This window comes from Haliotis cracherodii, unplaced genomic scaffold (assembly GCF_022045235.1).
Source record: "Haliotis cracherodii isolate W230 unplaced genomic scaffold, xgHalCrac1.p SCAF_3, whole genome shotgun sequence".
NCBI lineage: Eukaryota > Metazoa > Mollusca > Gastropoda > Lepetellida > Haliotidae > Haliotis > Haliotis cracherodii.
The window spans coordinates 7,230,694-7,246,588 of NW_027266286.1; the positions used below are offsets into that span (position 1 = coordinate 7,230,694).

Below are 15,895 nucleotides of genomic sequence, written 5' to 3' on the forward strand. Positions count from 1 at the left end.
CCTATTAAGGTCTAGTACAGTGAGGCTTGAAGAATCCGACACTTACTATAAGACTGACAGAAACCTGAAGACGTGTGTTGATGAAAAAGGCCCTTCCCCAAATACATCCAGTTACAAAACTTCGTCGTTGCTATACGAGTTTAGAACAGATGCTTTAAAATAAAATTAATTCACATTGATATTTCAATAAATACAAGTGACAAAACACTTTACATATTCATAAGCAAAATCGTCGATTGCACGATTCCGACTATGTCATGGGTATGTCGTTATGAATCACTATCAAACAGTGATGATACTTGGTGTTCACCAATGTTGGTAGCCCGGGAACACTTTGGGAATAAGGATACAGATTTTTTTCAGCTTTCTCAAAATTCATGTGCGGACCTTGCGTGTATACGTTTTCGTTTTGGATATCTTAAGTTAAAATTTGAAGATGGGTGTTCAAAAGACTGGTAAAAAAGCAAGCCACAATGTAGGGACAAGTAATATTGTATTATAAATAACAATTGTCATGGTTTATCAAACTCCCTTTGACAGAAAGAATATTTTACGTCACTGGAATTATGGAAATGTTGAGTTACATGATTTGTAAAATATACCCACATTAATTGTAGAATATATGGTAACTTTATGTTTTAATTCTTAAATGTAAATGTACGTTACAATAACACGCATACATATGTGACGCTATTAAGCCTGATTTTGTAGAATGGCATATAGCTGTGTGTGAGTGTAAGATTGGTATGTCCCATTTGTTTATAGTTCCATATACTATCTTTCATATATTTCCGCCCATGTGACAGTTTGTGGTCTGTCCAGAATGCGGGGATCGGGGGAATGCTTCTCCCATTCCCGGATTTAGCTGTGCTGAGTTGGGTCTACCTCTAGCTAGGGTTCGAATCTTCAACTTGCCCTAATGATAATTCTGGGTTTCTTTTGTCTATTGGACACATCATTTACAAAAGTCAGTGTTTCCTAGCCCTATAAGCCCTACATTGTAAACTATTAAAACTTTTAAGTGCGTTTCACCAGACACTCAACACTGCCTTGTAAAATCACTGAAATCTACGACATGCCTGTGTTCAGACAAATACAGACTTTTACATGAACCCAACCCGGCAACATTTGCAGTTTTATTATATATCATAGGTGTACCTAGAGCAATATCAGAAGGAACTGACTGATTTTGCCATATCGTGTCCGAAAAAACATGTCATCTTGGAGCTCATTAATTGAATGGATGTCAGACTTTCCCCACTGTTCTTTGAGATAGCCCGAGATACTTCAGAAACCCAACACTTTTGATATCTCACTTATGAGATGAAGCACGCGAAGGTTAAGCGTCACTGCGCCAGTGTTTGTAAGGAGATGATCTTTAAAGACCGAGAAAAAATAATATTGGGAACATTTAAAAGCAGGACAAAGTGCCAAGGTCGATTGTCCAATCACATTGCATTGCCAATCTAAGTAATCTGCGGAAATGCATACTTTAGAAATACATCTTTTGATCGTTCCGAAGACATATTGCGAGATCCCAGCTAGAACATGAATTATATCAGACACAGTCTGTAATTACATTCCAGACCCATCTAACAGGTTGTGTTTATGACACTATAACGGTTTGTCCAGAGGCAAAAAGATTGAAATGTGGGTTGGTTAAATAGGACTTTCTGCATGACGTAGATAATTAGAATCCAATGACACCAGGGCTTTTGGGGGAGTGACCTCTTAACAAAAACGTATTAATGTTCAACAACCCATGAACGTTTTGTGGCCAATCGGGTTAAAACAGGTTGATGGTCATTCCAATGATCCTCAAAGCAACTACTATCGGGCATATATAAATGCATCTTCCCGAGCCAAGTGTGTCCACTGGCCTATATCAAGGCCTGGTTTTCATCCTAGCCAGTTGAAGCCTACGTTTCGGTGCTGCAATATGAGAGGACTACCACACATATTGAGAATCCAATCAGAGAACGTTTTGCAAAAGCAGCATCTGTGTTCCGAAAACGTTGTCCCTTGAAAGGGAAAGTGTAAAAACAAGGATTTGGTATAGGCTAGTGGACACTCTTGATCCGGAAAGATGATATAGATGTGATAGAATGAGTACCTGCGCCTGTCTGGCGACACCGCGGGGAACATTATTTGGATGCTTGTGTTGTTGAGAGAGACTCGTGGGGTGGTCCGAGCATCATGGTGTGGAGTGGAATTGGTCTTGCACAGAGGGTTGGCCCTGTGGTCTTCCAGAACATCGGTCCAGAGAGAGCCAATGACGTCACAGCAGCCCGGTACATTGATCAAGTCTTGAGACCACACGCCATACCTCATTTGGCACGTCAGAAATAGAGAGAGAGAGAGAGAGAGAGAGAGAGAGAGAGAGAGAGAGAGAGAGAGAGAGAGAGAGAGAGTACCCCTGCACCGTTTGAGGGCCGCCCATGAAACATGTACACGGGCAATATGAGGATGCATACACACAAGAACATCTCATATACTCAAATAAATAAATGAAACCGATAAAACCCTTTCCACAATCATAAACAGTCCATTTTACTGTATCGACTGTATCATATTCATGGGTTTATGAATCAGTAGGAAGATAACTATGTATAAGGGAATATCAGGATATGTATGTGAATGTAAAGCGACTATGTTGTGACAAAAGTGTGTCAATAAGTTTGATTTCCCAATCATAATGGTCTCTATACTATGAATCATGAAATTAATTCGACACCAACCTACATGTAATCCATGTGTCGACTGCTGGCATTAAATGCATCATGAAATTAATGAGTGGACCCACCTCAGAGAGTTAAATAACAAAAGGATAATACACAGACTGGAATTTCAGGATATGGTATTGGCAGTTCATTTGAATATATGTGGATGTATACTCAAAAGATTAAACATGTAATCAACCCGTGAAGATGAAGATTCAGGTTAGAATAGGTTTTCAGCACCCACTGCTTGCTGTAAGAGGCGACTTTATCGGGATGGAGTGGTCAGGCTCGCTGACTTGGTTGATGCATGTCATTGTATCCCAGTTGCGTGGATTGATGCTTATGATGTCAACATCCACTCCAGGTTCACCCAATTATAGAACAAGGGACTCCGTGCCAGTTTATGTGCCTTGAGAACCATAATGCTTCACATGAATAAACGATTCGATATTCAATCGTGAACACACTCACATTACCGTCACTTAAATATATTACACATGCCGGTGTGGACACATGGGGGTTCAACCATAACACTTCACACTGAGAAACTGCTAACGTGTGCATTCACACAACATGCGTTGTCAGGCCGTCCCCCTCCCTTGTCTCAAATGCCGACGCTACACAAGTAAAATATATCATATCTCCACAGTATCTGATTAATTGTAAGCGATAAAGATACGTCTGACAACCTACCGTTCATACGCCAAAATCGACTTTGTAAAGACGAATATATTAGCAAAAGAAAATTATTGAAAATGTTGTTTTTCGAGTTTATCAAACTTCAAAGACAAAGTTTGCAAAACTGTTTTCATAATGTTAACACACAAACGTATGTTTTTTAAGGCTTGACATAAATAAGCAAACGTTTGTCGTGGGAGGTTGCCACAAGACCTGCGGTCAATATTTACAGACCACTCAAATGGGGTATGGTTGGGTAAGGTGTTGTGACCTGTCTTAATCCTTGCTCTACCACAGACATTGTTGTCAACTAAATTATGTCTTGTAAGTCCAGTTTTAATATAGGTTATGTAATCTCACCACACTGACGGTTACACAGTCAGATGATTCATACTCTTTAAAGCCAAATAGTCCGCGCCATCATAATATATATTTAATGTTCTGGTATCATATAATTAATATATTCACGGTTACATTGTTTGAGTTTATTTCTCAGGATTAATTATTCTATCAAAAACAACCCAGGCTCAAAAAGTAGAATGATCTGTAACTCCATTAAATTTAACTTGTAATCATAAGGGTAATCATGTCGTGGTATGGTAGTTATGCGGCCTGGGCGTGATAGGTAGCTAGCCATAGATAAAATGAGTCAATTTATGTAACACATCGCAGTCGTCATACAGTCATTCTATCTGTGTCGTCCCCACACAATGCTTAACCTTCTTCTCGTTCTCGTCCCCGTAGTGGTGGGGGACTACCCCTTCAGAAATGTCTCTCTATCCTGGGAGGACAGAGTCAACGATCTCGTGGGGCGTCTCACCCTGAACGAGATGCAGCTTCAGATTTCCCGAGGGGGCGCAGGACCTGAAGGTGGTCCCGCCCCTGCTATACCCCGTCTGGGTATCAAACCATATTCCTGGAACACAGAGTGTCTCCGCGGGGACGTCTCGGCGGGGAACGCTACCTCCTTTCCCCAGGCCATAGGACTTGCAGCCTCATTCAGGTAAGACATGTGTACTTTGTTATGGGTATCCTGTGAAAGCTTTTCTCTTCAAATTCAATAACAATATATGGCATACAACCATACAATCCGTGAATATTTAGAGGCGTGTATGGACAATATACCTAGTTGGACAATGCCTTCTTTAACAAATGCTCTAACATATCTTGGGGTCAGAACACAACTGCATAGTAACTGAACCTGAACTGCTTACGCTGTGTCGTCATTTCCTGCAGCCCTGATCTGATATTCCGGGTAGCTCAGGCCACGGGTGAGGAGGTGAGGGCCAAGTATAACAACTACACGAGGTACGGGTCATATGGCGACCACAAGGGTATCAGCTGTTTCAGCCCAGTCATCAACATCGTCAGAGACCCCAGGTGGGGCAGGAATCAGGTGAGAGACAATCTTCAGGTCATTTACATACGATTACATAACTCAAGGACAATAGTAAGCATTATAAGTGCATGCTTGCAACGATCAAACCCTGCATTCCTCCCTGCCCATTTTAATCCAGTCTCAACCTATCTGTCCTTTTGCTGCAAATTAATTAGAACTTTTAGAAAAATATAAAACAGACTTGATTATCAAACACAGATTCCATTTGGCGTAAAAGAGAAAAGCGGTGAAAATTATATGATGATTATGGTTAATACATTATCATAGAACTAAAGTAATTCAAAATCGTTCTGGGTAAATTGTTAAGGAGAAATTCATCCATTTGACATTTGTTACTTAACGCGTTGACCATATATGTAGCCCATATCTATCTTCAGACATTCAGGACTATTTGTCAAAAATGAAAACAAATGCCATCTGGAGCTTCCTCAGAAAACAATATGTGAAATACTTTACTTCCTCATTGATAAGATTTTCGTGAATGGTGTGGGTAAGACATTTAGACAAGAAGTAGGCACCCCCCCCACCCCCCCACCACCCACCCCCGTGATTTATCTCTGTACATATGAATCGTAATTTCTGCTTGTTGTGGCAAAGTAAAAACAAAGTTATTTGGCAAGAAAGTTTTACTGAAGTTTGAGGTAGATCGATGATCTGATATCGTTCATAAGCCATCAAATAGTCAATTCACTTCCACAGATTTACCCACCTGAACTAGCAATAAAGGAGACCAATGAGACAGCCTTGTCTGTGTCATATTTATATCTATGCATAAAGATTCAGTGTGACAATTTCTCTCCAGCAATTCCAGCCTTAATAAGTTGGTGTCCTCATTGTACAACTTTTGAAGTTCAATCAGAGAGCGTCATACTGCTCTTGCTCAATAGCTGTTTGTCATGTTTACAACATTCAAGGCTTCAGTAACGGTACAATCGTATTTGTTTTTGCAGACGTGTCTTATGGATTGGGAAAGGGTTGTGTGGCTTTTACTTAGTAAACCATATTAAGGAGAGGCAGTCATGATTAAAGCTATTATATGTTTTTAAACGTTTTTGTTTGTTGTTTAACGCCGCACTCAGCAATATTCCCGCAATATGACGGAGGTCGGTAAACGAATGACTCTGGACTAAGTGATTGACATCATGAGCATCGATCTACGCATTGATTCAAAAGTACAATTTAAAGGAAGACATAAATCTTAGTTTTTCGGAATGGTGGTACACCCAGAAGCACTAACAAACGGATGAATAGAAATGACATGTATATAAAAATGGCAAGTGTGCCATAGGACAATCATCTTTCAAATATGGTTAAGGCGCAGTGGGGTAGCCTAGTGGTTAAAGGATTCGCTTGTCATGCTGAATACCCGGGATCGATTCCCAACATGGGTACAATGTGTGGAGCCCATTTCTGTTGTCCCCCGCCGTGATATTCCCGGAATATTACTAAAAACGGCGTAAAACCATACTGGTTATGCTTGGTGAATGTGATAGATATGATATATTTGTTGACTATCACAAAATATGTCTACAATATTGGTTGTTTTCAATGTCTATTGACAGATAGCCTAAGCAATTTTATCTTGTCAGTCAGTCTGTAATAGCGTTATGTAGGTTTCACATGTATGAAGAGTATTGTTCACATTTACAGTTATGGCTTTGTTGTGGTCCACAAGAAGCTGATATTTTATTTTTAAACAACTCTGCACAAACATTATGTGATTGTATTCAACACAATCTCATTAAAATCAGATCTTAGTTCTCGCTACCGCTAAACAAAGATCTGAGGACATCCCATTACGGGTCACGTCAGACCGACCTTGCGCGAACTTTGACCAACCAATAGAATGACCAATCAGAGGGAAGCTTTCTCGTGCTTTACGGCACTTATTTCAAATTGGCGACTACGCTTCGAACCATATTTTGACAAATTCTCGATTACAAATTTGAAACCTGAACAAAAGAACATTCTGGAATGGCTACTAGATGGTCTAGATTGTATTGATTCAGTCGTTAAACCCGTTACTATCGTTCGGAATACCCCGTGTTAAAGTTTTCGATGTTGCATGATTAGAAATCACATTCCGACTGTCACTTTCATAATCTGGTAAGCGAGGCTCTGATTAGTCGGATGAAAGGTCGTTGTGACGTGACCCCTAATGGGATGTCTTTAGATGATTGTTTAGCGGTAGCGAGAACTAAGGTCTGATTTTAATGAGATTGTGTTCAAGAAGGCTCGTATTCAAAAGCCAGTTAATCAAGTATAATATTGCTAGTTGATATCGTAAATTGTGTATTCTAGAAACAGCTAGAGTTGAGAACAACTTTATAGTGGCTTGCCCATATTTCTCTTCCTTAAGATCAAAATATATACCTACGTTTCACTGGAATAACCCTAGCGTTAATAATTTCAATATGCTATTATCTTGTCATAGGAAGCATATTTTAATGAATTGTGCAAAGCTTGTAGAGAGTAGCTCAGATCCATATGTAAAGTTAACGAAAAATTCACAGTAACATGAATTCTGCTGATTATGTGTACATAGATCTTTATTGGTCTTTATACTAATATGCTCTAATAGCACCACGAATTGCGTCGCGTGTCCCATCTGCTTTGATATTTGAGAGTAGAAGTATTTTTCTTTTGAATCGAGGCGATCACTATTGCAAGCTCCCTTCTTTTTACTGTCAAATCGGCCGGTGAAGATCCGGGGTAGAATAGTTCTTCAGACCCATGCTTGAGGTAAAAGGCGACTATGCTTGTCGTAAGAGACGACGAACGGGATCGGGTGGTCAGGCTCACTGACTTGGTTGATGCATGTCATCGATCCCAATTACTTGGATAGATGCTTATGTTGTCAATCACTGGATTGTCTGGTCCAAACTCGATTATTTACAGACCGCCGTCACGTAGCTGGAATATTGCTGAGTGCGGAGTTAAGCAACAAACAAGCAACAAAACAAAACTGTCAAATCTGATGTTTATTTTTGTGTTCATATTATTATTTGGACGTTGCTCGGGTTCTTTTAAATGTTTCACGACGTTTTATGCTGCATGTCCCTTGCGTGCATCCCTGGCTCACTGTGACATGTGTTCAGGATTCGTCAGCACTATCATCATCACATAAGTCATTACCACTGAAGTATGGGAATCAGACTCCGTCACTGTTGAGTCGGCTGCCTTGTATCTGGTGATCTTCCAGTTTGCATACTGACATATTTAGAAGCTTTGGGGTCAAACAAACATATTTCTTTTACTACAGGAAACGTATGGAGAGGATCCATACCTGTCAGGAGTCTTTGCCTCAAGTTTTGTAAAGGGTCTCCAGGGAAGTGATCCCCGCTACGTCAGAGCTAACGCTGGATGCAAACACTTCAATGTCCATGGAGGTCCCGAGAATATTCCCGTTTCTCGCTTATCGTTTGATGCAAAGGTAGCCCGAGGTCAGAGATGTCATGTCATGGCTACTTTTTGCCACTTCATCATTCACTTGATGAATGAGAAAATAGTAGCCCTGATATGTTCTTCTAAATTTCTGATCTTCTAAATGCCTATCAAAGACTTTATTCAAACAGTGCGAATTTGCAACTTAGTTCTCTATGTTGAGAAACTGGGATTAACGTTTTTCGAGAAGGTAGATTATTGTTGTTTGTAGAGTTAAGAATATACTCATAATGGAGTTCTTATTTCTCGACATTTGTACTTTTATACATACTACTATGTTCTTGAATACAATTTGTCATTTCTCTCGTGATTTCCCAGGTCTTAGGTAAAGCTACATGCATACATTTATTTAGCCTGGAGTCGAGCTAAATCAGTTTCTCACTTAACGTCTTTTGTTGTTATATTTTATCAAGAAAACCGAAATATAGTAGTTTATGAACAATTATATCAATGAATGCATATAGAATACTGAATTGTTCTTTTCAGGTGTTAGCCGTGACGACCAGGGGTAGAATATGTTCTCAGCAACCCATGCTTGTCGTAAAAAGCGAGTATGCTTGTCGTAAAAGGCGACTAAAGGGATCGGGTGGACAGGCTCGCTGACTTGGTTGTTGCCTGTCATCAATCCAAATTGCGTGTATCGATGTTTATGATGTCAATCACTGGATTATCTGGTCCAGACTCGATTACTTACAGACCGCCGTCATGTAGCTGGAATATTGCTGAGTTCGGCATTAAACAACAAACACACAAACCTTTTCAGGTGTCTGAAAGAGATTGGCGCACAACGTTTCTCCCAGCCTTCCGCTCCTGTGTCAAGGCCGGTACATACAGTATCATGTGTAGCTATAACAGGTTGGTACAACGCAAATGTTACTTGGACTAATTTAGTGACAACTCATTATTCCACAGGCATCCATCTTCTTACAACTGCAAACGCTAACATTGAAACCTTAAACATCCTTTATGTGTATCTTGCATTATAATATGTAGAAATGGTATGATCTCTTGAATATCTAATCCATATGTGAATCCCTTATTTTTAAGCATCAACGGAGTTCCAGCATGTGCCAACAAGAAGCTTCTGACGGATATTCTGAGAACCGAATGGGGTTTCAAAGGTTATGTGGTCAGTGACGAAGCTGCCATTGAGAACATAATCACTAAACACCACTACCTCAACAACAGCGTCGACACCGTCACCGCGTGTGTGAAGGCTGGATGCAACCTCGAATTGTCCTTTTTCAACGCCGAACAGGTGTTTCTGTCAGTGGGTACGTGCATGTTTCGCATAATTTGAGTGTACCACCGAGAGTCCCTTTCCTTGTCAATCTGTTTAGGGCATGATGGTATCCAAATTTGGATGTTATTGTTTCTTATGTCATTGTGCACATGTTCATGCCCAGTTCATAGGTTTTGGGGTGAGGGGACAACGTCAATATGTATGGTTGCCTGTTCTTGCCATTATGAGATACAAAATACACCTGTATTCAACAAGACGAAGACCAGAATTATATGAGTCTTAATGACTAATATTACTTAAGGAAATTGAAAACAAAACTGTCCTTACAGGCCGTTGTTGACGATTTGGTAGCAAGAGTATATTGTCCATTTACAATGAATCTAACTTGATCATTTCTCAATCGATTTAATATATGAGTGTTTGTGACATTTTGATAACTAACGGCAATTATATAATTGGCACATGTAGTGCCGAGATTCCCTTGTAGCAACTATGTTAAGTTGTGAGATTGTGGAAAATAACCACCTCACACCACGTTTGCCTGAGCTGAAGTCTTGTTGCTTGACACATCGCATTTTCATGTCATCCTTATTTCCCTTTAAGTGTTACTTTAAACAATGTTAACTGTCAACCTGGAGGTATGGCTCTAAAATGGACAAGGTGCTGTACCAGTACTATTTTGTGTCCTTCAGTTGATGCTGTGAAACAAGGCAAGCTGACTGAAGACGAGGTTAGGATCAGAATTAAGGAGCTGTTCAATGTCAGAATGAGGCTTGGAGAGTTCGACCCACCGGAAATGAATCAATATACAAAACTAAACATATCGATAGTGCAGGGCGAGGCTCACAGGAACCTGGCTGTTGAGGCAGCATTGAAGACATTTGTGTTGCTGAAAAACCAAGACAATGTCCTTCCCTTGAAGCCATCAAGCTACCAAAACGTAGCGGTAGGTATAGGAGATTGAAAACAGTTCCCATATAAATTATGTGGTATTTACATGAATAAGTTTTACCTGGTGAAGGCTGTAATTAAAGATTTCCATACCATTTCTTACTTTCCTCCTTGCCACTGTTTACAATATGAAAAGAAATCATTGTCCAACAGGCTGTCGGACCAATGGCCAACAATCCATATCAACAGTTTGGAGACTATGCTCCCGCAATGAACCGCGAATACACCACCACACCCCTACAAGGCTTACAGTATCTCTGGTCTACAGTGAGGTATGCAGCAGGCTGCACAGACAACAAATGCACTCAGTATAACTCCCACCAAGTCCGAATTGCAGTAACAGCCTCTGACCTCATTTTTGTGTGTCTTGGCACAGGTGAGTTAATCAGGAGATACACATACTGTGTTTTCAATGTAGAGCTACGTTACCTGTAGATTTAACCGAGCTAAATTGAATTTGGAACCGAACGCGCAGCGTGAGGGTTAAACTGTTTCATTTAGCGCGGCTAAATCTACAGGTAACCCAGCTCTACATTGAAAACACAGTATGACCATCTCCATTCTACCATGACTAAATAAAACGCGAACTCTCTGGTGTTAGCAAATATACTGATTGAAGCGGCATGGATTGAGTCCAGTGTTTTGAATGGGTTATCGATCTGAATTGCGGAATCACCGAACAAAATATGGTGCTGTATATACTCAAGCACTTTGTTTACACCATTATACTTTACTCGAACATATGGCAGGCATTGAAAGCATATAACCACAGCAACTTGTTAAGCTAACATGAGGTGGGCATCCCTAAAGAAAACAAAGCAAGCTTTGCAAGGCTTTCGCTCTACATCGTACGTCACCATTGTGACGTTATATCGATCATTGTGATGCAAAAGATATGACGTCACAGTCGTATGTAGAAAAGCGCCAAAATTCCAAGCTCTCTATTGTCTCCAAAACGTAAAAACATTCCCTTTGTAGATTTCTATCGTGTTTTCTGCACGAAATGTATTACCACACATCCTTTGAATATCGTAGTAACCACATCTGTGCATTATGTAACCTGTAATTGTAGATATAATTATTTAAATATGTCTACCGACAATGACTGAAAATAGTACTATTGTATGAATAAGAGCTGCCGCTGTGATGCGGTCGTCAAACGTCAAATTCATGGTAGAAGGTGTAATATATCCCCAAAACCTATGTTCCTATAGCTGCCCCTTAATTATTATTTAGACAACCCATTTTTCTCGGAAGGAAAAATTGGCCATCTTCCATAGCGACGAAATACATTTGTGGAAAGAGGTGATAGCTCATGGAAACTTTTCACCCAATTTAAACCCGTTCGTAAATGTTTCTATACAAAAAAATAAACATTTGCTGTTGCAGGAATCTGATTCGAGATATCTGATTCCAGATTTGCACAAAATAATAATTGAAACTGACAAATTTTCATGCGAATTTTCTCTTTCGAGATTGATATGTTATTGTACGGGTAGTTCAACACGTAATAACATGACTGTATTAATATAGGAATTTTACGACAGTGTACAACATTAGTTGCATATAAACCTTTTAACCACGTGTCAGTTTTGTCTTTGTGGCGGCAGTGTGCGACAGTGATAGACATAATGTCAGTTAAGACATCATTCACATCATCGTACCACTGAAGAACACATGCATTCAGAACACGTTCTTAGCTTCGGTTGATGTGTGTTTCTTGGCATCAATTTAAGACTTGTCTACCAGGTGAAGTTTCTATGCCGACGTTTCCATTTAGGTCGGGAATTAGAATCTGAAGGAAATGACAAGGCCAACCTGGAGCTCCCTGGGCAACAGCTGCAGCTGCTGGAGGATGCTGTCACCACCGGCAAGGGTAGGTAGGGATGGGATAACACAACCAGGATTCATGTACAATATATTTAAAACCCATTCACTCAATCACACTCACGATTTGTCAGTCTTATGCTACTGAACAAATGATCATTATATCTCTACTTCCAGAATATGGTGCCAAGGTCATCCTCCTTCTTTTCAATGGCGGACCCCTCAATATTACTTGGGCTGCTGAGAGTCCCAATGTACATGCAATAATGGAACTGTTTTTCCCAGCCCAGTCAACAGGCGAGGCTCTGCGACAAGTACTTTTGGCAGAGGGACCAAATTCAGTACCTGCCGGAAGACTCCCGGTAACGTGGCCAAGATATATGGACACGGTAGGTATGAATTATCTTCCTCAAAACTTAACCTAATTCAAAGCTTGATTGCGTTCTTGTTCAATATATTTTTTCTTAAGCATCTATACGTTTAGCCATGTTTTAAGTTAATTTTTTTCTTTTGCATTGTTAGTTCATAACAATAGTCAGTAGAATTTTAATAATTCCATTACATTTAATAACATTTTGTCATCTACTCAAAACATGCCAGATAGGGATAATCATGAGCAGATTGTATTCCAATTTTAGAAAACCTGATTCTCTGACAAATTTGATCACATGGCAGTGTTGGAATGTTGGTTGAGAAGTAAATAATAATAATACCACGTCACATGTTGCAGATAGATGTGGAGGTAAAATGCCATCAGTTAAAATTATTTCGGGTATAAACCTTCAAGGAATAATGGTCCACTGTATTATTTTAAATATGCAGTCTTACACAAAATAGGTAAGGTCAGAGTAGGCACGTATGTATAAAATGTATCCTTCAATGTTAACCCTTAAGGTGCCTGATATTACCAACTACACAATGGTCGGACGCACATACCGGTACGCCACGTATCCAGTTCTCTTCCCCTTCGGCTACGGCCTGTCCTACACCAGCTTCTTCTACGACATATTGGAGTGTCCCTCTCAGGTGACAGCCGGGCACGATGTCACTGGTTTTGTCTTACTTAGCAATCGAGGATCCTTTGATGCCTTTGAGGTATGGATTGTTGAAAGGAAACAGCGGCTTTTATCAAACATCACCCATGATCACAAAAATGATCATACCATTGACATTCTCCGTCTTCCCACCTCACAATTTGACAACTTAGCTCATCACCTGAGTCTGCTTGGAATTAATGAAATGTTAAAAGGAATATCCTTCTGGGAAACAAACATTTCTCAATGAGTTATAGTTGCTTATAATGTCGTTGACATACATATGATCCATGCATGTTCCACAACTGGAATATAACCAACTACGGGGCGTGTCTTTACTCCAGGCCATCCAGGTGTACATATCCTGGTCTAACGCCACGGTGACGGTTCCACAGCTTCAGCTGGTGGCCTTCAATAGAGTGTTTGCACAACGGGGCGTGCAGACTCAGTGGAACTTCACCATCTCGGCAGAATCTCTGGCAGTGTGGACTGACCAGAAGGGATGGGTTGTTGAGCCAGGTAAGCTGACTCGTGCGGCACACGAGGTACCCTTACGACATCAACAAAATTATGAACAAAAACAGAAGTAGTCCAGTCTGGACCAGACAATAATGTGGTTGATTCCATGAGTAACAATCCTCGGTGTTTGGGAAAGATAACACAGAAATATTCCGGACATATTACGGTGTCTTGTTGATAATTGGGTCAGTCCTTAGGATACCAGTCGTTAATATTATGAGGAAAGATCCACTCTTCAAAGAATGACGATATGCACTAAGTCAGTAACCATCCGATTCGGAGATGTTAGCTTATATCACAAACAAAGGCTAGTTGGGAAAAATGATTCACAAGAACCTCCCCATGCGCACTGTCTGTTCTCTCGCGAGGCACCGTAACGTAACAATGGCAACATATCTTGTTCAGAATAACTTCTTATATTTTGACAATTGATTAAGTCACTATTCAACAGTTTTATATCGTTTAGAGGGAAAAGAAATAAATGGAATCGGATGTTTTGATAAGAACCTAGCTTTTTATCATATAAAGGTTTATCACTATATACAACAGACCGCTTCAGCGAATAAATTATAATAACTTATTAGAATATTTGTAGTTCTAAAATTATTTCGTCATTACCTGGTGTGCGCAAGTTACTAAATGACAGAGTGCAATGAGTAGACATTGAACAAAATAAATGTTTTACCATATTTGTCTTTTCAGGTGGCATTTCAATGTGGGCAGGAGGCCAACAACCAAACTCTAGACCAGCTCTTGACTCCAATGTCGTTTCTTGCCAGTTCAAAGTTATAGGACAAAAAACGCTTGGACGATATTAATCATTATTATAATTAATTCCTCATTTTTCACCTGTGTATCTCATGTATAGGTTTATAATGGATGGTATTGGATACTGAGGAGTATGTGTTCTATATATGTATATATAAAGTGATCTGATAGGACATTTTCTAAAAACAAAAAAAGTATCAAACAAAATGGTTAAATGTACTTAATCTTAATATAGCAGTGTTTAATGTAGTGAATGTACCACAGGGCGTCCTTGTGATGTTCCTATATTTTTTTAATAAGAAGTGAGCTGTGTTTAATACCGGTTTGAATAAAATATAAGATACATGTACATATCAGGTCTTAGGCGTTCATTATGACGTTCGGTATGGTGCCGACAAACTAAGCTGGTCAATCAGGAATTCGAAAGCCTTGATCAAACATATTAAGGTGTGACATAAAAAATACTACAACAGATATTAACGAACGTGCAATGTAGATTTAGTACATACGGCATACACTAAGTATTATTTCATTAATCTGTTATTCAGTCTCGAAACAGATTTGGCGTAAAAAGATAAATTGTTGTGAAAAATATATAAATGGATCCTGAAGATCAATGATGACACCATCTGTTCTTGAATTATTCATGATAAATCACAGAGCCTGAATATCAGATACTGGGATACTGAAGACCTATTAAGGTCCAGGACGGGTGAAGCTTGGAGAATTCGATGCATACTCTAACCTTTACCAGTCAAAACTGCGCAAGAATTTGGCGGTATGTTCATGAATTTTAAACAGATGCTTCAACACTAAATCACTTCACCCCAAAGAAGGTGTTATGGACATAAGGATACAGATATTTGTTTCTGCGTTCTCTGAATTTTTTTGCGTACCTTCCCCGTGTACGTGTTAATTTTAGACATCGTAAGTTGAAATTTGAAAAACGGCGTGAAAACATTTCGTACAAAAACGATTCCCAGCGGGCAGTATTCCTTTTTTTTAACTCCGAGCGATTGCTAGCAAACCCATTTGTACATGTAGATGTGGTGACAACTTTATTCGTCGTCATTAGCTCAAGGATAATAACACTACCGCTGCAGCTTTGCAAGCAGCACGTGTTATATGTAGTATATGCAATCTGTACCTTGAATTGTCATATTATATAAAGACATTCCCTTTGCTATTTCATGTTAGGGGGCATTCTACCAAATGAAGCCGAACATGAAGGGACAAGAAATATTTTAGTTTACAATATAAGTATTAACACTTTTGTTCTGAGACCGCCCGGAGAGTGGAAGGTTCGGGGTTG

General features: G+C 39.7%; 1 protein-coding gene across 1 annotated transcript; it reads left to right on the plus strand.

Moving 5' to 3' along the window:
- Nucleotides 1-4,108: 4,108 nt before the first annotated feature.
- On the plus strand, nt 4,109-14,633 carry LOC139474396 (uncharacterized). The gene is made up of 12 exons (XM_071257387.1): nt 4,109-4,401; nt 4,635-4,794; nt 8,060-8,230; nt 9,005-9,096; nt 9,289-9,515; nt 10,177-10,430; nt 10,589-10,811; nt 12,216-12,311; nt 12,440-12,651; nt 13,157-13,357; nt 13,641-13,815; nt 14,518-14,633. Exons 1-12 carry the CDS (start codon nt 4,109-4,111, stop codon nt 14,631-14,633), a joined length of 2,220 nt encoding a protein of 739 aa, XP_071113488.1.
- Nucleotides 14,634-15,895: the final 1,262 nt, after the last annotated feature.

Coding starts and splice junctions, on each gene's coding strand:
- LOC139474396 (XM_071257387.1), top strand. CDS start 4,109: ATGCTTAACCTTCTTCTCGTTCTCGTCCCCGTAGTGGTGGGGGACTAC. Junction 10,812..12,215: donor TTTTGTGTGTCTTGGCACAG/GTGAGTTAATCA, acceptor GTTTCCATTTAG/GTCGGGAATTAGAATCTGAA. Junction 13,358..13,640: donor GATCCTTTGATGCCTTTGAG/GTATGGATTGTT, acceptor TCTTTACTCCAG/GCCATCCAGGTGTACATATC.